Source organism: Mirounga leonina, unplaced genomic scaffold (genome assembly GCF_011800145.1).
Source record: "Mirounga leonina isolate KUSES-001 unplaced genomic scaffold, KU_Mleo_1.0 Mir_151, whole genome shotgun sequence".
NCBI classification, from domain to species: Eukaryota; Metazoa; Chordata; class Mammalia; order Carnivora; family Phocidae; genus Mirounga; species Mirounga leonina.
The window spans coordinates 37,848,649-37,872,118 of NW_023270377.1; the positions used below are offsets into that span (position 1 = coordinate 37,848,649).

The 23,470-nt window shown below is 40.1% G+C and overlaps 1 protein-coding gene across 5 annotated transcripts in view; it reads left to right on the forward strand.

Annotated features, from left to right (window-relative positions):
• HECW2 (HECT, C2 and WW domain containing E3 ubiquitin protein ligase 2) overlaps nucleotides 1-23,470 on the forward strand; it is a 357,760-nt gene that overhangs the window by 197,185 nt on the left and 137,105 nt on the right. For 4 of the 5 annotated variants that reach the window (XM_035007494.1, XM_035007490.1, XM_035007491.1 and 1 more), the window contains 2 exons: nucleotides 13,678-13,785; nucleotides 20,858-20,952. In XM_035007494.1, the coding sequence (XP_034863385.1) occupies nucleotides 13,678-13,785; nucleotides 20,858-20,952 (203 nt within the window). Of the gene's footprint in view, nucleotides 1-350; nucleotides 1,215-13,677; nucleotides 13,786-20,857; nucleotides 20,953-23,470 lie in introns of those variants that run through there. The other variant, XM_035007495.1, reaches the window with a different exon arrangement.

The window sequence follows — 23,470 nt, forward strand, 5'->3', positions numbered from 1 at the left end:
ACACTTAATAACTGTGACAGCCGCCCTGGGTGGGCCAGCTTCAGGAGGCCCCATTTCCATTAAATAACAATGCATCTCATCTGGAAATTCTTCCACTACAACCTCTTCCTTGGATAAGACAAGAGCACAGCTAGATTGAGGTTTTGCATCCATTTTTGCATTAAAAATGATATCTGAGGGACGCCTGGGTGACTCAGTAGGTTGGGCGTCTGCCTTTGGCTCAGGTCATGATCCCGGGGTCCTGGGATCAAGTCCTGCACCAGGCTCCCTGCTCAGTGGGGAGTCTGCCTCTCCCTCTCCTGCCGCTTCCCCTGCTTGTGCGCGCTCTCTCTCTCTCAAATAAATAAATAAAATCTTAAAAAAAGTGACACCTGAGATAACTTCAGGGTTGCTAACCACAGTTTTGGATTTTCATTAAAGCTAGATAATGTTTCAAAAAGTTTTAGTTGATTTTTACAGTTTGAACTCACAAGTCCACAAATTTCATTCTGGATTAGTTAGAATGCTGTAAGCCTCTTTCAATACCCTAAATGAATGCTATATCTGATTAATCATAGTAGTAAATTAGAGTTTCCTGATAATGACCACTCTATTCTTAGTAAATCAGACAGAAAACTCCCTTCTCTGTGATAACAGTCAGTTTGTTGACACTCACTCTGTATGAGTGTGTGTGTGTGTGTGTGTGTGTGTGTGTGTACACATAGCTCATTCTTTGGCATTTTCCCAGTGGAAAAAAGCAAAGGAAGGAAGCGAGGGGAGGATGGGGCGATTGCATCCTGTACCCTTTACAGGGTGTGGCCATGACTGCCTCAGCCTAAGGGACACTAATAGGCTGTGTTTTTTCATTTAGGATGCCTGACAGTCTTGAGGAAAAGTGGGAGTGGCTCTCAGTGTTTTCTTAGCTGGACAGGAGTCTCCTGGTAGAGGTCTGCTCAAATCCCACTTAGGATTTCATGTCTAGAACTTTGGGAAAGAGGAGGAGAAGCATCAGTGAGGTGGACCCACAGAGCTCTCAAAGCCACATTAGGACTCCAGACCCGCCCGACTGCAGTTCTGGACTCTTCTATGAATGAAATTGCCAAGTGGGTAGGCCAGGTATATGATTTTAAGGAGAATGGAACGTGTTTCTTCTTGCTGCTTCCTAAATCTGGTTTGAAATGATGATGAATTCAACCCTGACAAAGGCAGAGAGAAACTCTTTGGGATTATATGAGGTAAGAAATTAGAAAGTTCTGTGAAATGAGTTCTACCTTCACCTGATTTCTGAGTTCAACTATTTGGGATTTACAGTTCTGTCTGCCCTTCTCTTTGAAACATTCTTAAACATGGTCCCCTTCCAGCTTGATTAGGACAGTCATTAACAAACTATGTGGTGTGCTTATCACATTTAATCATTTGACAACTTGACATCCATCAGTGCTGGGATTAAAACATTTAAAACTTTTACAAAAAAGGGGCACCTGGGTGGCTCAGTCAGTTAAGCATCTGCCTTTGGCTCAGGTCAAGATCCCAGGGTCCTGGGATAGAGTCCTGCATCAGGCTCCCTGCTTAGAGGGGAGTCTGCTTCTCCCTCTCCCTCTACCCCTCCCCCCACTCATGTTCTCTCTCATTTGTTCTGCTCTCTCTCTCTCTGTCAAATGAATAAATAAATAAATAAAAATCTTTAAAAAAATTTAAAACTTTTACAAATAAAGATGTAGTATTTTTGCTGAATTTCTAGAGCCCCCTGGTTTCAAAGGAAGTACTTTACTGTGATGTTAAGTACAGGTCCTACCTACAATAATGTTTCTTAAAATGTCATTTGATTGAGTCTAAATAGATTTTATGACAGGTTATATGCCCCTGGATAATAATGTGTTTTTTTGGTCAGATTTTAAAGCTCTTCTCTCATGAATGAGATGTTAACGCCGATTTATTTGTAATGTAATGTTTATATGGACAAGTATTCATAGACATTCACATTTTAGAAACTGTTGATTTAACAGCAATCTTACAACAAAGCTTTTTTTTTAAATTTTGTATATTTATTTATTTATTTTTATTCTTATGTTAATCCCCATACACAACAAAGCTTTAATTTGAGAATAAAATAATGTTTTTGTTAAGATTTTCTTGTGGCAGTTGTAGTAAACTGACCCAGCTTTCTATAGAGCTTTGAAATCTGTTCTAGTTGTTTAAAAGACAGGATGAATCCAGGGCAAAATTTCAGTTCTATCCTAATCCTTTTTCAATGAAAAAATTTACTTTTTGGCTACAAAATGCCAATCAGTGGTCCTCAAGGTGGGTGAGGATGTTATTTATTTATTTATTTATTGTCATATAGCACGCAACTGGCATTTGGTGCTCGAGAGCCAAGGATGCTACCGTTGCTACGGTGTATTGGACCCAGTAGTGCCCTCATTTGGAAACATAGATAAATACCTAGTTTAATGAAAAGTAAGTTGATGGTTTAGTAAGGATTCAGGTGAGCAGTCTAATCTCTGGGAAAGTGGTTCATCTTCTGATCAAGCCATTATGGGGAGGGACCCATGGAGAGTAGGCACATCTGCAAAATTTTTCTTTAGGATTAGTAGCAATGAATGTTCCAGAAAGATCGCTCTCACATACTTCCAACTAATATTTTCATACTGAGTTTGGATTAGCTCCAATAAGTATTTGGTTACTTCAATGAGGGTAACCTCCTTCTTTATATCAAGTTAGCTATTATAGTTCCTGATCCTTATTGTATGAGCTTACTAAGATCAAAGATGTGATTTACCCCTAATCGAAGGGTGCTTTTGTGCTGAACTTTATATTTTATAATGGTTGTACATTTCTCAGAATCTGCAGCTATTAGGTTCATGTAAAAGTAACATCCTTGAAAGATCTGGAGCTTTTAAACTTCACTTAGTATTAAAAGGATTATCTTTGAGTGAGAGCTTAGTATATGTATGGTATTAAAAAAATCATTAGAAGAGAGAAAGAGGGATAGATATATAATCAAAACCTCGTTGTCATTCCTGGCAACTTTTTAACACACATAGTGCCACAAGAGAGATTTCCCAGTTAAACACGGTATTCACAATCCAAGTTTCATTATGTAGGGAGATGAAGGTATCTCTGCTCATTCTTTGTTAAGCTGAGCTTAAAGGTCATTGACAGAATTTTAGGCTTTGAGTGACCTTCCACTTAAGAACTGTGCAGATTGATCTACTCTGTGTGAGAGACTGTGTTCTGTGTGTAATAGCATAATGTGCTATCATTGTATGTATGGACTGCACTTCTGTCTGCTCATTTGGCATCCAGATTAAGAAAGAAAGCAGTCTCTAAAAACATAAATTAGCATGCTTTTGTTTTAACTTATATATATTTATGAGAAATTAGAATAAAATGAATTTATTTAAAAGAAATTTAAAAAGTAAAAGCTAAGGAAATGAGATTGGGGAACTGTGCTTTTGGGTATTAAAAGAAAAACATAATTTTCTTAGAAAGAAGGAGGAAATGGATTAAAAATTTTTTAAACCCCACGCACGTAGCCTCCTAATATGTGCTAGGTTCAAGTACTGTACCCAATACTCCTCACAGCTTTCTGAGTTAGGTGCTGTTATCATTTTGTAGATTAGAGAAATGGAGTCTATGCATTTTAAGACTTGCACAAGGTTATGGATCCAGTAAATGAGACAGATGGAATTTAAATTCAGGTCTGCCCTTTCTCAAAGTTCTGGGATTTTACCATCATCTAATAGCTGCTGCCTGGCAACATCATTTTCAAGCGGTGTATTACTCTCTTAGTACCTGTAATAAATGGTTTGTGCCTAAAAACATAAAGCATCCTTCTGTTGGTGAATAGAAGGCCCATGTGGATTAAAGGCAGTGATATATTAAATATGTTGCATTAAAAGTTTTATCGAGTTACTAAGTGACGGAGAATCTGAGCTTTTCTGTTTTGACTGATTAAGGTTGGGTGTGGGAAAGTTGGACTTTCAGGAGTTGTTTGGATAAAGAGAGGGACAGGAAGAGCATGGTGGGCTTAGAGAGTGAAATTCAGGCTGGTGGTTGGACTTGGAGAGAGCTTAGAGGTGGATGAGTCACCTCGCAGGGTCATTGGACTGGAGAGTCTGGAATTGATTCACAGCCTTTTTCACTAAGGCTGGCTATTTATAGCTGCCGCAGCTCCGTCTGCACAGGAAAGCTGGAGACGGGGGGAGGGGGTCATGTTTAGGTTATGGCTCCAGTGCTTGGTGTTGGGCCTGGGCGTGAAGCATCGTGGACCGTCCTCTTGTCCTTTGACAGTCCACTCTGCACACGGCAGCCAGAGGATTTTTTTAGAAATGTGGATCATGTTACTTCCCTGCTTTAAGTCTTCCAGTGACCTTCCATCATCCTCAGCATGGAATCCAAACTTCACAGTGGTCTAGATAGAAGGTGTGGTATAGCATTAAGGAGCATGGTCTCTGGGCTCCCTCTGCACATACTAGTTTTGGGATCTTGGACAGATTTTCTAACTTCTCTGTGCCTTAGTTCCCATCACTAAGAATCTGATAGTGGTGCCTACCTCAAAGGATTGTTAGAGGTGTCAATGAATTGATAAAGACAGAACAATAGAACAGTGCCTGACTTATAAGCCATCTCTGAACTGCTCTTTACTATCTGGTATTCTGGGCCATGACTGAAACTCTTAGGAGGTATTTGCCAAAATGAGTTCAAGCGTTGCTTCTCACCTATCTATTGGTGGTTAATTGAGTAGCTTGGGATCAAGCATTTTACATAGGAATTTGCTTAGCAGCGCATCCTGCCTCTGCTGGATGTACGGCTGGAGGTGTGAATGTTCAGGAGGCACCCTCGGGGGGCTGCTTAGGACGTGGCTATAAGTCACTCAGTGTGGATCTAGTGAAAGACTGCCCATTCTCCAGGTTGGGATCCACCACTCCTGGTCAATGGCTTGCCACCGAGGAGATAACCATAAGACACCTCTCTCATCCTGGGGGGTGCATGGCCTTGGATCAGCACGTGTGTGCCCACTCCATCCTGCAGGTGCAGCGATGCACACGCCTTCCCAGGCACACGTATCCCAGGGCCAGACCCTGCCGACTGGCCATCAGCTCTTGCTTTTGCTGTTGTTGCTGTTGCTTTTTTTTGTCCTGTGATGTGCTGTGCCTTCTTCTCCCATCTCTGGCACATTACAATCAGCAGTTCTTTCCGGTATCTACAGGAAAATAGCTATTCAAGTGAGAACCAAGCCACAGTCATTAGTGGGTACATCTCAGCTGCTGTTGTGGTATCAGGATCGTAATCTCTAGTATATGTGCTGCCGAAGCGAGCACAGGATCGTAATCTCTAGGAACATCTCGCACTCAGTCTTTTTTACAACCAGAGGGAGCGTTGGTGTCGGGAATTGGGCATCTAGGGAGATTAGGTTAAAATTAATGTCATGTTTGCAAACTCATGAGGAAGGTTGTTAATGAATTCTCATAGCACTTCATAAGATCGGTATTCTGTGTGGTGCAGTCCGTGGTAAAGACTCACTCTTCCCTCGCAATGTAGTTCAGATCCCAAAGTCACTGAGTTTCCCTGTCCCACTGTAGCAGGATTCCATAACCTGCCTGGCACATACTTGTAGAAAATTTGCAAAAATTTTAGAAAATTTGTTAAAAACAGTCACATAGTCCCTGTGAAGTTGTGCTCTTTGCCCAGGTCTACAATGATACTTTTGATTCAAATTGTAGTTTAGTATATTGTTCTCCAAATCCCAAATGCCAGGGCATCTAATTTTCCAGAATAAACCAGGCCCCTGTATGATCCAATCTCAGGACATAGTTATATTCAATTTGTATCCAAAAAGTAATTTAAAACAACTTAGATGTTTATGCCATTTGTGAGAAAATGTGGGGAGGGATTACTTTGAAGCAAAAGAAAATTTGCAGGCATCATTTTTCATCTCTCTGTTACAGTCTGTCACATGGCATCTTTCTCAAAAAATTCCTCATCTTTTCTTAACTCCCCTGGGTTGATTGATAGAAGAGTGAAGGTTTTGAATGTATATATATTTGTTCCTATTTTATCTCCAGCATTCTATGGAGATTTTGAAAATATTAACAGAGACAAAGAAACATTTACAAATCCAAATTATGTTTGGATATGTTTGAGATGTCTGGTCAGGTCCCCTGTATATTCTCTTATTATCTTTTTTTTTATGTTATGTTAATCACCATACATCACCTCATTAGTTTTTGGTGTAGTGTTCCATGACTCATTGTTTGCATATAACACCCAGTACTCCATGCAGAACGTGCCCTCTTTAATACCCATCACCAGGCTAACCCATCCCCCCGCCCCCTCTAGAACCCTCAGTTTGTTTCTCAGAGTCCATAGTCTCTCATGGGTCATCTCCCCCTCCAATTTCCCCCCCTTCATTTTTCCCTTCCTACTATCTTCTTCTTTTTTTTTTTTTTTTAACATATAATGTATTATTTGTTTCAGAGGTACAGGTCTGTGATTCAACAGTCTTACACAATTCACAGCGCTCACCATAGCACATACCCTCCCCTTCTCTTATTATCTTAAAAGCCTATTCAGAGGACATTTTTTGGAATCCAAAAATCATGTACAGGAAAAAAATTAATCTTTAAAGGTAATTTTCACAGTGATCTCTGCATATGAAATATTATGGGGAAGGAAGAGTTCTAAAAAATTAAATCTTTCAGCTTACATGATTTTAGCTTTTTGTGGCGTTTTAGAAGAGAATTCATTATTTTAAGTACTCTTTACAGGTTAATATAATTAATCGTACTTTTCCAAAGATGAAAAAGATAACATTCTGGGGCCCAGGCAACAACAGTAACTTTTACCACTGAATTCAGCTCTAAATATGGCCACTTGCTTATTGCTTCTGATGACCATTCGTAGAACTAAAAAATGAACCCCAGTGGTAAAGCTGTATGTCTATGGAACAGTGAAGCAAAGGAGTGCCTGAGACACCTTAATGACTGGCTTAAATGTGTAGATCTCCCAAGGGAGATCTCCGTGTGTGCCTTGCAAAGATACATCAAACTTGATGGATCCAGAGCCATATGAGCTATTCACAGTCACAGGGAGTGCTGATTAGTGCCCTCTGTTCCTCTTTAACACTGTATAAAGTGGGCACAGCCTGGTCATGGCACTCTTGACTTTGCATCGTACCTTCTGTGCTAGTCTCCCCCACCACCCCAGGAACTCCTGATGGCAGGAAATGGGTGTTCCTCCCCTTCCGTATTAGGCAATCAATAAATGCTTTTCAGTGAATGAATGGATGAACAAGCTAACAAATGAGAGGGACGGCTGTCGGCGATGAACAGGGTCCAAAGCATTGCTGTGATTGCTCAGTGTCCCTGGAAATAACTATAGAACAGAGTTTTTCCATGTGTGGCCTTTGTAGTAGTGTTTCTATTGGAATCAGCTCTGTGGGGTGTTTGCCAAAATTCAGATTCCTGTATCCTAACTCAAACCTACAGAACCAAAATCTCTGGAAGAGCAGCCCAGGAATCTGCATTTTAAAGAAGCCTTCAGGATATTTAGAGTGAGCAATGGAGTTGGGCAATCATTGCTGTGGAGAATCAATCATCTAAAGGGAAAAGTGGCCAATGATGATTTGTTTCCTAGTGAGTGTGCAGGACATGTTGGTAAGTTTGTTTATATAGAGATTTTGCTTAAGTCCCCAACATGTTCCTCCTAAAGATAATGTGGTTTTAATTAAGGAAAGGGGGTCCTGTTTCTGACCTAATTAATTAGATCAGAAAATTCTCTGAGCCACTATACTCTATAGTTAAGAGAGTTAGTTGTGTGTGGTGTAATCTTCTATCTCTATGCTTTTGTTTTCTTGGTCCAAACACTTTATTTGTTTCTCCCTTGGAGAAACAGACTTAACAGAATTAATTCCAGTATTAATAACAGAATGAATGGAAATAGCACTAAAGAGTAATTTAAAAAAATACTAAATGAAATCACTTTGCAGAAGTATCATGGACTGCTAAAATAGGCAGGAGTGAAGATTTTCAAGTTTTTTTGATCATGTTCCCATAATATTCATAAACAGGTATAAAATTATATTGAAAGGATTTTTAGGGCTTTTTGTGTGTATCTACTTTGCTTTTCTATTTAGAGAAAATGTACTGCCAACTAGACTTGTAAGAGAACAAGGAAGACATATGAAATGTGAGTGGACAAGCTTTATATAAACCATACCAAACAAAATTAGATATAAAAAAGGTATTTAGGTACATGAATTAAACATCTTCAGTGTTTCTTTTTTGTAATTATGTTCCAACTTGAAAGTTACCCAAGTATTTAGAATATGTGCTCCTAGGAAATAAGACTATTTCTTTTTTTTTTTAAGATTTTATTTATTTATTTGACAGAGAGAGAGAGAATGAGAGAGAGCACGAGCAGGGCGGGATGGCAGAGGGAGAGGGAGAGAATTAGGCTCCTCTCTGAGCAAGGAGCCTAATGTGGGACTCGATCCCAGGAACCTGAGATCATGACCTGAGCCGAAGGCGGATGCTTAACCGACTGAGCCATCCAGGTGCCCCCGAAATAAGACTATTTCAATTGGAAAACAGACACTTTAATCCTAGTAGGAAGAGAAATAAAAATGAGAATGGAAAAGGGAGGAAGGAAGGTAATGTTCAAAGAGCAAAAGCAAAGCCAGGAAGTGTGCCTCATGGAAGCTGACATGTTTTTAGGTTGAAAGGAAGAAACTAAAAATCAAAGTGAGAGAAGGTGATTGGTGGAGGGGATTGGGTCAAAGGCTCTGCCATAACAGAGGATAGAACCCTGGGCAAGAAGGCAAGGAGTAGGTATGGATACAGAAAACATGGTATTAGGGAGACGAGGCCTAAAGTTCTACATGTTTTGAATGGTACCCTGTTCCAAATCAGAGCGTGAAAATTAGCTATGGGATGTGAGGACAGTGGGACAGATTTGAATAGTTGTTAAGAGAAATGGGGAAAGGAAGTAGCCAAGTATAAATGCAATAGTTGATAATTGGTTTTAAAGGCCAACGTTTTTTTGATCTATCACAACGTTTATTCAGTGGAGGAAGAAATAGATTTATAATTATGTCTACATTATAGTTGTAGGGGCTTTAGGGCCCTTTCTTTGGTATACCATTTCATGCTCAGTTATTTTTCTTCTTTGGACTTAGGGCATTTAAAAAAGACTGAATCACCTAATATACATGATATATATATAACTATATATATATTGTATGAGTTGTTTTTCCCATATATGTGGGAAAGAAAAATAACTCATACAATCTGGGAAAAAATATTCTGTTCTCAGATATCCATGAAAAACAGATCTCAGCGTAGAAATGCTGTCATTGAAAAGGTGTTCTGGGTCTAGACTAGAATTGACTGCAACCTAAACAAAGGTGTTAACCTACTTAAAGAAGAAAGTTTCACTCTGAGGGACTAATTAAAATTGGTCTTGAACCAAAGGAAAGGAATGAGTCATTCTCACTGTTCTTTATGTGGTGTGGCCAAGGCTGGCCAGTGTTGTGCTAGTTAGCTGTAGTCTACTCCTACAGTAGGAGCTGTAGTTTTGGTGGAGGCTGTGATAATCATATCAAAATAATTTGTACTCTGTGCTCCTAAGCTGGCTTATTTATGTGGACTTGATATTTTCAATGAAGCGTAGCTGCCACTTGTTGGCAGAGGTGCTTGTCTCTGTCAGAGATAATGGATTATCAGAAACATCATTTCATCAGAGACAAATTTCTATCTAGAATAACCAGAATATTCATCAGCTTGGGTATCTGCTATGTGACAGACTCTGTGCTTGGTGGGGAATAAGATCTTCTCCGTGGAGATTTACAGCGTGGGTCGCTTGCCGTGGCATTTTTAATCAGAACAGATCCATCAAACTTCTGCTGTGGGCTTGCTCATCCTAATTCTGACCCATTTCTCATCTTTATGGGACATTTGAATTCCATCTGAGCCTGAATACTTACAGTACATTTTCAACATTTTGCTTCAAGTCATCTTTTTTTTCTTTAAGTATCATAATTTAACCAAATGGAGTTGTCTACATGACCTATGAACCAATGAGGGGAATTAAAGTCGGAGATATTGGCTTATCCCAACCCACAGGAGCTGGATCTGTTTCTTGGTGAAGGCTTTTAGAACAAGTACCCATCACTCTTCTCCCTTATTTCCTACTTCACATGGGGCAGAATTTCTACCTTGCAGTGGATGTGGCTGGCAAAGAAAGAGTTTCTTAGTGACCCTCTTGGAACAAGAGATGCCGACACTGGTTCTCTGTCAAAGTTCTTTTCCAGGAAGCATGTAAGGGATGTGTGGAGCCTCAGGTTCACTTCTGTCAGAAGCGTATCCTTTGTTTGGCTTACCTGATGACTTTGGGAGAAAGGGTTAGTAACACCAGAAGTACAAACCTCTTACAGTGAGGTCACATTAACAAGTGCAGTTTTATTACCACTGTTCTTTTTCACTGTGATCCTGGTGCTTGCTCCTTAAAACAAGATGTAATGCTGCCTCATCTTTCCTGAAGCCTCAAGAGGAAATGCTCACAATAATATTTTCAGAAAATTTGCTATGTGCATAGCCACATTTAAAAAAAGCATTTTGAATGGCTGGACACCTTCTACTCCCTATGTCTATATTCTATTTCTTACAGGGTCCAGCTTTTTGTGCCTTCCAAGTGACTAATAGCTAAAAAAAGTACACTTTTTTTTTTGCAAAAACATGAGAGTCTCTCTCCACCCAAGCAGCTCTGCCCACTAAACTATCTTTTAGACGTGTAGCAAGTATCTTTGTGGTCTAGACTGAAGCAGTGATCCAGTTGTGGGGATTCTAGATCAAGTCAGGCATGATGAGTCTAAATCACTGATTTTTAGGGTGGTATGTATATCTATTAGGAATTGTGTTAAGGTGCAGGTTAACAGAAACCCAAACCAATTTACTGTTGCCTCGGTAGCAAGAAGCCTGAAGGCAGGTGGTTCAGAGCTGAAGGACTCGTCATGGTTACTTCTGGCTTCTTGCTCTGCCATTCTTAGCATGTGGCTGTCATCCAAGAAGAGGGGAGAGGGAAGAGCAAAAAGGATTATTGAGTCTGCCCTTTTTAGCTCAGGAAAATAATAGCTTTCCCGGAAGTCCCACCCAGTAGACTTCCATTTCCATCTCACTGGCCAGGGTTACACCACATGCCACCCCTAGCTGCAAGGCATTCTGGAGAGGTGAGTATTTTTAACTGGGAACATTGTTGCCTTGGATAAAATTGGGGTTCACTTGGCAAGGAGGAAGCTCAGTGGATGGGCAGTGATCGGGATATGCCCTGGGGAGCCCCATGACATCTATCACAACCAGTTTTAGGTACTGCCTTTTATTTTATTTTATTTTTTTAGAGAAAGACGTGGTTTATTGTTAGTCACCATACAGTACATCATTAGTTTTTGATGTAGTGTTCAATGATTCATTATTTGCATATAACACCCAGTGCTCATTACAACACGTGCCCTCCTTAATACCCATCACCGGGCTACCCCATCCCTCTACCCTCCCTGAAACCCTCAGATTGTTTCCCAGAGTCCATAGTCTCTCATGGTTCGTCTTCCCTCTGATTTCCCCCCCTTCAGTTTTCCCTTCCTTCCCCTAATGTCCTCTGTGCTATTGAGAAAGACATGGTTTAAATTCTAGCCATATCATGTCTGGTTGGTGTGGGTAAGGGTAAGTCACAAAGCTTCTCTAACCATCAACCAGTCATCTGCAAAATGAATCAATAACGCACATATCATGAAATTTCTGTGGGGGATTAAGTTAAATAATGTTTGTATTATTTTAACTATTGTGAGTGGTAACAATTATTTTCGTTGAAGAAATGTTGTTCCATTGATTTTGACCCATCTTGTTCTCTTTTTTTTAACCCATCCCCCCACACCCCTCCCCTCTAGAACCCTCAGTTTGTTTCTCAGAGTCCATAGTCTCTCATGGTTCGTCTCCCCCTCCGATTTCCCCCCCTTCATTTTTCCCTTCCTGCTAGGTACTGCCTTTTAAATATCAGCATTGCTGTTCTGTTTCTGTGATGGAACGGAGTGGTTGGCCTTGGGTCATTTGTTTAGGAGAGGAGGTGATGGCATGAGGGGGTTATGCTTTTCCATTCTTCTAAAGAACAGTGGCTCCTTCTTGGTCTTTTACAAAAAGAATCTTTGACTTACAATGTGCTGAATGCAAATGGCAGAGAAGACCATTCCTCCCAGAGTTCTTTGGCTTATCCATATGATGAAAATAGTGCGGGGGGGGGGGTGGTCACCTGAGTGGCTCAGATGGTTAAGCGTCTGCCTTTAGCTCAGGTCATGATCTCCAGGTCCTGGGATCGAGCCTCATGTTGGGGAGGCTCAGCGGGGAGTCTGCTTCTCCCTCTCCCTCTGCCTCTCCTCCTGCTATGTTCTCTTTCTCTCTGTATCTCTCTGTCTCAAATAAATAAATAAAAATCTTAAAAAAAAAATGGTGGGTTCCCAGCATAACCACAGACAGACAGGGCTGGATTATCTGACCCCTCGCTCTGGCCCACTTTCTATTTCTTTCATACCCCAGAAGCACACACAAAAAAGGGGTGGGGGAGGTTTTTCTTCTCAGGACGATTCCCTTGAGCTTGGGACCTTTTCTCCATCTTTCGTTTTTTCAGTGTTGCTCTTACTTCACATCTCGTTCATCCCAGCTCTCGGTTAAAGCGTGTCCTTCATCTTTCCTCCTGTGAAAGAGATCTGGGGAGACAAATGAAGTACATCTGACTTTAAGGGCCAGTATCACTGAACACATTCTCATGTACCTGTGACACTCTGCATGGCCTTCTTTTTAGTTGTATTTCCTATTCTAGGCCCTAGGACAGAGCTTCGAACTAGTGTGATGCAGGCAAATGATAGCATATGACCTTCAGCCTTTGGGGTGGTGGGGCACAGCCTGGTGCCACCAGAGCGTCCCTGCCTGCCATTTTAAGTTATAAGCACCTCTTTCATTTATCCCAATGTGCCCTACAAATGTTATTTTCCGTGTGCCAGGAGGTCAGAAAGCTTGGAAAATGCTGCTTTCAGGTGGCTGTCCTTTCTATCCATACAAATACCTGAACACTCTCTTCTTTTTTTGTATTGTTGGATACTTACGCCTTCAGCTTTTTGTAAAGAATTATCCTAGCAGACGTGATGACTTGGTTGGTGTCTCCTGAGCACTGTTCATGGCAAACTTGTACTATGTCTTCACTCATTTTCATAGCTTAAGTTCCCTTTTTTTTTTTTTAATTCCACTTGGAGTTCTATTATGTTCTCCCAGCTTTGCTCTTCCTTTCTTTTCTATACGGGATGTTATAGACGGGAGCACACCCGGCTCCTTTCTTATCTATCAGCTCACCGTTGATGCTACACCAGTTGTATCCTTTGTTCTTTCCAGTTTTGTCTTTTGGTGACGTTGATTAACCAGGCCAAGCCCAGAAATGCCAACTCCCTTCAATCCCCTCCCCAGTTCTCCCATATCAGTGCAAGTGCAGAAATGCAGGGTAATAATCTGCCGGGAGCTGTTCATTCATAATAGTGTTCATTAATATTTCCCCCTTCATCTTTTCTTTCCTTTATTTTAGAACTTGCATTAGTCTTTGAACTAAGGAAGGACTCGTGGGTTGTAATTAAGCTGAAAAGTGTTTGTTTGGTTTTTCCAGATGAGAATTCTCCAGCCAACTTCTGGGATTCTAAAAACAGGGGTGTGACTGGAACCCAAAAAGGGCAAATTGTATGGAGAATTGAGCCTGGGCCCTATTTCATGGAACGTAAGTACTAAGCGAGAAATAGGAGTTTGTTACTGAAAATTCCATAAATATATGGAATCCTAGGGAGTCTTTTCTGAATTTATTATAAAAGTTTTTGGCTCTGATTTACATATTTATGCCATGTGTCTTCAAACTGGGAAATAATTGTTTTAGAAAATGCTCGTTAGACAATGTTCACATATTTCGAAAAAAGCATATGTAAATATATATGTGTGTAGGTATATACATATGCACATTACATATACCTTGTGAATGCATAGTATATAAAGCATGTATGGTTATTTTAATACTTTACACATTTTATATACCCTGTATCTACATTTGTAGTTAATATTTATTAATTTCAGGGAGCAGAAAGAATAATTCAAGATTTCAGTTAATTTAAAAGTTTTATTGGCCTATAGAATACTTTGCTATTATTTTTCCCAGCAGCAGTAACTATTGCATCTGTGTCCTGGTCTTTACAATTAGGTGAGAGAGTCTGGGCACACTGCCCTGGAGGTCAATTTTAAGAATCAGAAATTGGCTACAGATAACTCAGCCATTACCCAGTTGACCTGATATTGTATTTCTTTGTAAATATAAATGCTTATACATAGTACATGGTTCACAGAAATATCTCATTCCTTTTTATTTAGGGTGAAAGGGAGTCCTTATATTTGCCACTAATACTATTGAGAACATAGTGTATACATTGTTGTGGAATAGATAGAAGTGTGAATGAATACGTGATTTACTGGGTGGTTCAAATTAACTTTTACATTTGGAGAATTCTTCATTAATGTAGGAAAAAATGGGATATTTAAATTTTTCTGAGTTGTTTAGTTTGTATAAGAATTAAGTTTTCTATGTTCAAGAGATTTAATATAGGAGAGTGTGTACGTGGATGTTAGTACTGAAGGATGGTACTTATTAAACCTTAAAATATAAAGTAAGGTTTGATTAAATGGGAACCTGATATAAGCATATTTTTATTGAAGTATATAAGTTTCTGTAATATAAAAAGTTATTTTCAAAGACTAACATCTGTTACTTTGAATTGCCATTAAAGACATCAGATAATTTCTTCCATATCCTTACTGGTAGGGCAGCATTTCATAACTTTCTCTAATCATGCTTCTCTCTCCAAAAGACTGTCTTTTTTTCATAGTTCACTATCTGCCTAGAGTTTCTCTTGAAACCTTAAAGGGAATTTAGTTTTTAAGGGAAAATGCCCATGATATAGCAATACATGAGAGGGGGAAAAGCAGATACATATAACAATTCTAACTAATATCATGACACATAGGAAAAAGTCCGGAAGGAGATCTGCCGAAATGTGAACATGGGTTGTTTCCTAGGAGGGAAGATTATGGGTAATTTGTTTTTCTTGCTCATTTCTACTCTACTTTCCAACATTTGGCCCAGTTGGCATTGCCATCCACTGATGAGAAAAATAAGTGATAAAAGAATGTGGGAGAAAATGGAATGGGTTACTTTTATTTAATGCGATTCCTCCTTTGAAAGAATCCCAGGGTTTAAGAGGCTGATGTAGCTGAGAAATTCTGCCAACTGAACTTCAGGGGAAAATGTAGAACAACCTTTTTGTTCTCTACAAAACGCCAGGCTGCTAGGAATGGTTCCTTCTGGTTAGAGTGTGCCGATTCATGTAGTGGGGCTCATGTGAACAACCTGGGAAGAAGTCAGTATCACATACTGCTATAATTTGGAACACTATGTGTGAAAAACCCTATTTGCAGAGTATCCCATTTGCCATGGTTGATTTTATTTCTCCTCCCAAAAGCTTTAGAGATTCTTAATGTCCTGGCTGATCAGGGTATGCTAATATCTCTGTCTGGATGAGTGTTTTTCTTTATACCTTGTTCTAGTATTTAATAGAAATAAGCTTGACATTGAAGCTAAGAATTGGGAATGAAGAAAAGAGTAGGGTTTTGTTGTTGTTGTTGTTGTTGTTGTTGCTTTATTTTCTCTTCTAAATTCCACCTTAATTCTGCACACACAAAATTGCAGATAATTGTGTATCATGACTGTAAAATTGGAAATACGCAGTAATGTTTTATTTAAGGACTGAGAAAAGTTGTGCACATTAAAATCCAAGACAGTGAATGAGAATTACAGAAAGATTTGGCTTTAGAATAAAGTCTACCTTCATTAATCAAAATGAGGGCTCCTCCAACACACATCCCTATCCTTTCAATGTGAAAACCTCAGGTAGTATTTATATGACTGCTTTGTAGTGCAGTCTGTGTCTTTTAGACATCATTTTTTTACCCCATATCTGGCTACAGCCGACCTAAGGGGACTTCCCAGCATAATGAAGTTTTGCTTGAACCTCTGGAGCTGATGGCATGGAACTTATAAAAAATTGGGCGGTGGTTAGACAGCTTCTATATTTTCAGCCTCTGATCTTGAAAACTTACGACTTTTAAAAACCTCTGCTTTCATCCTCAGAAAGAAAATTTATCTTTAGCTCATCAGAAGTTCAGGCAAAACAAAATTCTCTGAACATTGACCTAAGTTCATGGGCAAACCTTGATTTAAGTGCTGTCTAAGCTATTTCTGAATGTAAAGATGGCTTTAGTTTGTCTAGATGAAGCCCCAGAGGAGGCAGGCCGCCCAGACTTATATTATTACAGGGCCTACCTAAATGAATTTGAAGGACAAAGACGGGCTTAATTTTGGGCAGATGACCTTCTTAGGCACTGGACAGGAGGATCAACTTCCTCTGCACCTACTTGTCATAAGACTGTCAAAGAGTCCTCGGATGAGCTTATGCTTGCAGAAACCGAATGGGTCATCTTTGCAGGATGAGTCTTGAGTTTGGAAATGTAAGAGGTTTCCAAGTTGTCTTGTCATGTTCGGATGTCTCTGTTATTCTATAGTCTTATGTAGACTATGGTCATTCATTTATTCATTCATTCAGACCTGCTTTTGTCGTTCCTTCATTCCTTCTATTCATCTGTCCATCTATCTCTCCCCAGCCATCACGAGGTATTTATTAAGTGCCAACTTTGTGTCACATGCTCTTCTAGGAGCCCACTAAATCCTGGATCAGTGAATGAGCTTGGAAATAGTAAACTTCATTGCTGTGTGCTAAACTGCTTTGTGATCACTGAGGATAATATCAGAATATTGATATTGGTATAAGTGATATAGTGAGGAAACTGAGCATCAGAGATGTAAGTGGCTTGTGTCTTTAAGAGCCTTGTCTCTGATTGGTACTCAGATTAATTAATGTGCTTTCCAGGATGCAGTGCCTTGCCAAAAGAGAACCTTTATGGATGGCTTCTTTGGGGGTGGGGGTGAGGGAGGCAGGTGGCCTGGGCCTCTTATTTGTACTGTCAGACCTTTGCTTTAAATGTGTCCATTTCCAGGCCCCTTCCCGCCAACATCAGAATGACTTTTTTTGTCCCTTGGGTGGAGATTTGGTGCTTTTTATTTTCTACTCTCTTACTTTAGGCTTGGGATCCTGTTCATCCTCTAATCCTATTAGGTTTCTGCTACATCCACACTGATATTGTCTGTCTTTGATTTTCATGATTGTATATCTGAGCTTTAGCAGAGGAGGGTGAGGCCGTTCAGGCTCTTTTGACCCTTGTTAAAGAGAAGACAAGTTGCAGTAACATATAAATGATAAGTTCACCTGTCACTGGAAATGTGGGCAGATTTCCTCAAAAGCATGAGGATTAGAATGCGTTTGCTTTTTCCAGTTTGTGGCCTCTGAATAAAAGATCCTGTGAATAGGAATCATAATATGAAGAGTACAGTAAAAGCACATAGGGCAATGGTTAAAATAATTTTTTAGAATAAATTGCAGTTAGCTTGATTTTTAAAAGATTATTCTTTTTTTAAAAAAAGATTTTATTTATTTATTTATTTATTTGAGAGAGAACTAGAGTGAGAGAGCACAAGTGGGGGGAGCAACAGAGAGAGAGGGAGAAGCAGGCTCCCAGAGCAGGGAGCCCGATGCGGGGCTCGATCCCAGGACCCTGGGATCAGGACCTGAGCCGAAGGCAGACGCTTAACGACTGAGCCACCCAGGCGCCCCTCAATAAGTGGATTTTTTTGGGAGAAAATACTCTTGCTTTTTATAGTCTGAAGGAATACGTGCACGCGTGCGCACACACACACACACACACATCTATTTCCATAATTTGAGGCCAATAGGAGGAGATGTTGGCTGCTACACTGGGCTGTGGAAAAACCATTCTCAGGGAGATGGGGTCATTCATTGCTCCTCAGTCCTATATCTCCACTGCCTGTGCACAAGGCTGGCTGGCCCCACGGAGGGTAGGGGTGGGTGAACATTCACATGTTCACTTTTACCTATATGTGTATCTGTTTCTCAGAAGTAGCTCTTTGTTTTCCTATTGCAGTTAGTGGTTACAAATGGTAGCTAGAGTAGAAGCATGAATGCCAGCTCCCCTTTTCTACCCCTCTTGTGTATTCTTCTAGGTTACCTCTTCCCACAACTAAGATGTTCAAGCACATCGATCAGAATGCTGCTCTCTCTCTCCTCTCTCTCACTCAGAGGGGATGTTGATTAGTTACACCATTTTTTAAAATCTTGAGTGACCTCATAAAGCACTAACTAATATTTGAAGAGGAACGCTCCCACTCCGCGTGGAACATTGCTGTAGTTTTAAGGAGCAGAACTGGTATTCTGCTGAGGGAGTGGGCTCGTTTTAATCCAGGTGCAAATAACTAGAGATTTTTGTTATAGCAAGGAATAAATAATACCCGGAATGGGTTCACAAGCAAAGCTGGCCGGGCTATCAATATCCTACAAACAAAAATCAACTTTTTTTTTTTTTTTTTTTTTTTTGGTTTCATAATCTGTTACCTAGCAGACTCTTAAACCTTACAAAAGGGGAGATAGCATCCTAACTTGAGAGGGAGTTAGGGGAAGATGTCTTATAAAAATGCACTTCTCTTTATGGAAGAATGAGCCGCTCACTCACTTAGCACTGATTTGATCTATGTGGCGCTGCGGCGGGCAGAGTCACAGACTGCTGCTGGTTGCTGGCATTTCGAGTGTGATACTCATGAGCTCATGCCTGCAGAATTCAATGCTCGGGCATGTCACTGAGCTTGTTCTGCTTTGGCAGGCTTTGTGCATGGTGCTTAGCTTTGTTCCTATAGAATACATGCTATTGGTCTTGGAAGAAAGCAAGTGGGAGAGGAAGGTTTGCTCTGATCTGCACAGCTGTTATTGTTTCAGTAATAACTAAAAGCTTGTGTTCATGTTTGGGAAAGTCATTTGCAGAGGTGTTCCCAGACAAGTGATGTAAAGCTAGAATTCCTGTGTAGGTCATCTTGCTGTTCCTCAAACCCAGCATGTTCGTTCATGCTTTCCTTTTGCCACTCCTCACTCTCTTGGCTCCATTTTTCTCATCTGTAAGTTTGAGTCCAGACCAATTCGTTCCATGAGGCCTTTCTGACTCCACTGTGTCCTCACTAATCTTCTCCATGGTCTCTACACTCTGCTACCTCATTGCTCTTTCTTTTTAGTGCTTGTCTTTTATATTTTGTCCTGCCTATAATTGTCATCCTAACAGCAACACTATAAAACGCCTGCTAGACCAGAACCCTTTCTTGGATTCCCTTGCACTCTCTGGCATGTATTGTGATGGGTACATGGTAAAAATCTTTTGCTTGATGATGCTAATTACACTGTGAATCACTGCACTGTGATTATCATACATAATGGAAACACTCAATATTTTACCCCATGATAGAGTTAATTTTTTGAGCTTTAGTATTTTGTCATTGATAGGAAAATATGATATTGTATTCCTGTATATAGTATTTTTAATCCTATATAAATTTCTAAAAGAGAGTTTTTCTTCAATCATTATATCTTTCTCTTAAAATAGTCAAACCAAATACTCTGTAGCAGGCCATTTGGTACAGTCAGGAGCGTCAGTAGACTGTTAACTTCCTTGGGGAAGTACATCTAGTGGCCCCATTTTAATAGCCATGTGGCTCAGTTGAGAGAGGAGCTCTACTCCTGCAGGCTGGGACTCTTCCCCGCAGCCTGCCCATCAGCATCATTGCCTATGTTACACACAGCTTGGGAAAAGAGCATCTTGTGGTGACACTGCAGTGCCTCAGATACTCTGTATACAGAGAAATTCTGGTGGCTGTGGGTTCTATCTTTGACACATTTTGGCTTCATGGTCTTTGAAATTGTCATTACTTTCCAAAATCAGTAATTGACATTTGAGTTGCTTTTCTATCAAGCTGAGATTATATATACATGCACACACATGCATACACACACACACACACGCACACACCTACGTGTGGGGAGAGAGCTATATTTCCACCTATCTATCTATCTATCTATCTATCTATCTATCTATCTATCTATCTATCATCTATTTCTCTAACCATATCTATATATCTATATGCCAGAGGTTCCTAAATTTGATCCCTGCCCAGTGGCTGCATTGAAACCACTTGGAAAATTAAAATACAAATTCCCTATCCTGGCAGTCTACTACAGTATTCTTTTTTACTTCGTTAGACTGCTTTTTTTGCTATTTCCATTGACAGCAGCAGTCTGTCTATGTTGTAGAAGTTAGGAGTGAAGGCTTTGGAATCGGACGGATTGGGTTTGAGTCCTGACTCTGTCATTTCCTGTTTGCTCGACCTTCTGAAAGCCTCAGCACTTCTTCTGTAACATGGGGACAGGCATCTCTGCCTCCCAAGGTTGAGGTGAGGATTAAATAACAACATGAGCAGAGACAAGCATGGGGGCTGGCACGCGGTGGACTACCTTGACAAAAGGTGACCAGTTCAATTCTTGCCCTACACTATACATATTTTGGTGTGTTGTTTTTGTGCATTATTTTTCTCATGTATTCAGGATGTTCTTAGAAAATGTCAGAGGACCATATAAAATCAGACAGGAGTTGGTATCCTTTGTTTCTCTGATTGGAAAAGAAGGGGTCATTCAGAGAGTCCTGCGTAGGATTTTCTGAGAGGTGATGTGGCGGATTTCTTCAGCCAATTCCTAAATGACTTGTCTCAGTGTTTCATTCCTTGTTTTTCTCCAATCGATGTGCAGCGGAGATAAAAATCTGTTTTAAGTACTACCACGGCGTTAGTGGAGCCCTTCGTGCCACCACCCCTTGCATCACCGTGAAGAACCCGGCTGTGATGGTGAGTGCCCCTCATTGTCGCCTTCCTTGGGAGGTCCCCAGGGCCCTGGTTTCTATTTTGGCCTGTGCAGCTCTGGCAGGGTGGTGGGGAACAGTGAAGAAGGAAACACATAACAGCATGGGCACCCATTTTAGGAAAGGAAATAACTTACAGGCTGGCTTACCTGGATCCATAGCACAAATCAGTGGACAAATCTGATTTAATTTATAACAACTTTGTAAATAGGCACCTCTTCAGAGAACCCATTCAGGAAGGAAATTAATGAGTACCTCATCAAACTTAGTCTTAAACTTAGTTTAAATTTAATCTAGGTGACTGGTTGGGAGGAGATGGTGGCATTGCATCTTAACGTGGGTCTAATTTATGTGAGCTCAGTGAGTAAAGGGAAAAATAACAATTTAAATCATGTGTGACTCTACCTGCCAGTCAACTTAACAAGCTTTCACCCCAAAGAGTATGAAATGGGGATCACGTGTGTGCTGTTCCCTCAGGAGGTCTGAGCACCAGATCCCTTCATGCTGAGTTGGACTCTAGTGCCTAAAGATACCACACATTTTTGGTATAACATGGTTGCTCAATGTGGCCAGGTCTTCAAGTGAAGAAAGAGATACCTAATTTAGTTTTGGGGGAACCGGTTGTGTTGGACTTTTGAAGGAAAGTATGTCTATTTTCAGCTTGGTACTTTCCAAAGGATTACTTTTCACAATTTTGTGATTTTTCACTTCATTGACTAACTTCAGAATCTAACAGCTTTACAATATGTACTCCATTTACACGAGTGGTTGGGTTCAGATGGTTTGGAGATTCTTAGAGTCTAAGATATGTAAAGCATTGCAGTTACTATAAGCCATTAATAAAAATCAGGCCATGAAATTATAGAAGAAAAATATCGACTCCCACAATATAGAATCTTTATAACTTTGTGTACGTGTGTGTGTGTGTGTGTGTTGTGTGTATGTATGCATTTATAGATGCATGCATTTTTGGAAATAGGCAACTGGCCATGTTGACTCCTTGAAATTCAGAAAGTAATCTCTGCAGGTGGCATTTTGAAATTGTCCAGACCCACCAATGTGGTATTCATGAAGTCTTTCCTTTTCATTTATTCATTCAAACAAATATTCACTGGGTACCTGCTAAGTACCTGGCATTGCATCCACCACCAAGTATGACACAAGCCAAAACCCGGGCCTTGCTCTCACATCTGGTGGGGAGAAGAGACATCAATTAAATTATTTGAGTGATAATTACTATGAGGGGGAGTAAAATGGGACTATGACAGCATGTATTAGTAGGATTTATCCTGATCAAGTAGGTCTTAGAAGGCTTCCTTGAAGAAGGTGTGTTTGCAGGACAATCTGAAGGATGAGTAGGAGTTACTTAGATGAAGAGGGGGAGGGAAAAGCATTTCAGATAGTAGGAATAGTATGTGTAACATCTTCAGTATCTAAATATTCTTCTCATATTTGAATTATATTTGAGTTCCTATGTAGTAAACATCATTTAGAATTTAAAAAAATAATCAATATTTACTACACAAGATTTTGAAGGAGAATAACAATTATTGATTACAAAATCTGCCACGACACAAACTAAGCCCTGGAATATGCTTTAATTAATATTCTAAAAAGAAAAACCCTAGAAAAGTGAGGTTGTTTTTTTTTAAATAATAAAACCTTTGAAAAATTAACTTTGTATAAAATTAGACAGTAGCTTCCAAACATGATTTTCTGGATTCAGATTTTCTTAGACTTGAGCAATTTCAGTGATCAGATAGCATCGAAGACAGCAGGACTTTACAGCTTGGTGAACATTGATCTCACTCCATTGATTTTGCATTGAGATTACTCTGTCAAAGCCTGTGGATAGTTTGGAGATAATTAATTTGCTTCAGACAGGTTTTAGAGAACCTTAAAAGCTTCCCAGATACAGCTCTGCCAGAGCCAGAATATTTTGGTTCAAGGGGTGACTAATGAAATTGGTGGTCAGTAGGTTTCTGACCCAGCTGAGACAATTGGGTCTGTATCCAAAATTGGAAGGCTGTGCCACATGGACACCTCATGGTGCTGTGTTTCTATCACAGCACAGTGGCCACCTCATCATAAGACATGCGTCTATTTAGTGTGACCGGTTGACAACGCTGACATTTACAAAGACCTTTAGTTTAATTATTCCATGACCATATGCGAAGAACAGTCCTGGAAGAAGTAGTGGAGCTACTCTGTAGGGAAAGAAATGAGCTGCCATCCTCATCTTATGGTCTCCTCTCTCACATGTCCTTTTGCAATGTATCAGGGATTTAAAAAAGTTGTGTCTTTTCTGTCATTTGCACTTTGACGTCATTGTCATTCACCAGAGTACACAGCGATTTGTGTCTCAGGCACTTGGAACAGGAAATCCTCTGGCTTCGGGGACATAAAAAGGCTAGCATCACTCACTACCACATATTGTTCCAACACTTGATTGTCAGTGTTGCTTCTGGGTTTTCCTGGAATGAATCTATGGAGTGAGTTTATTT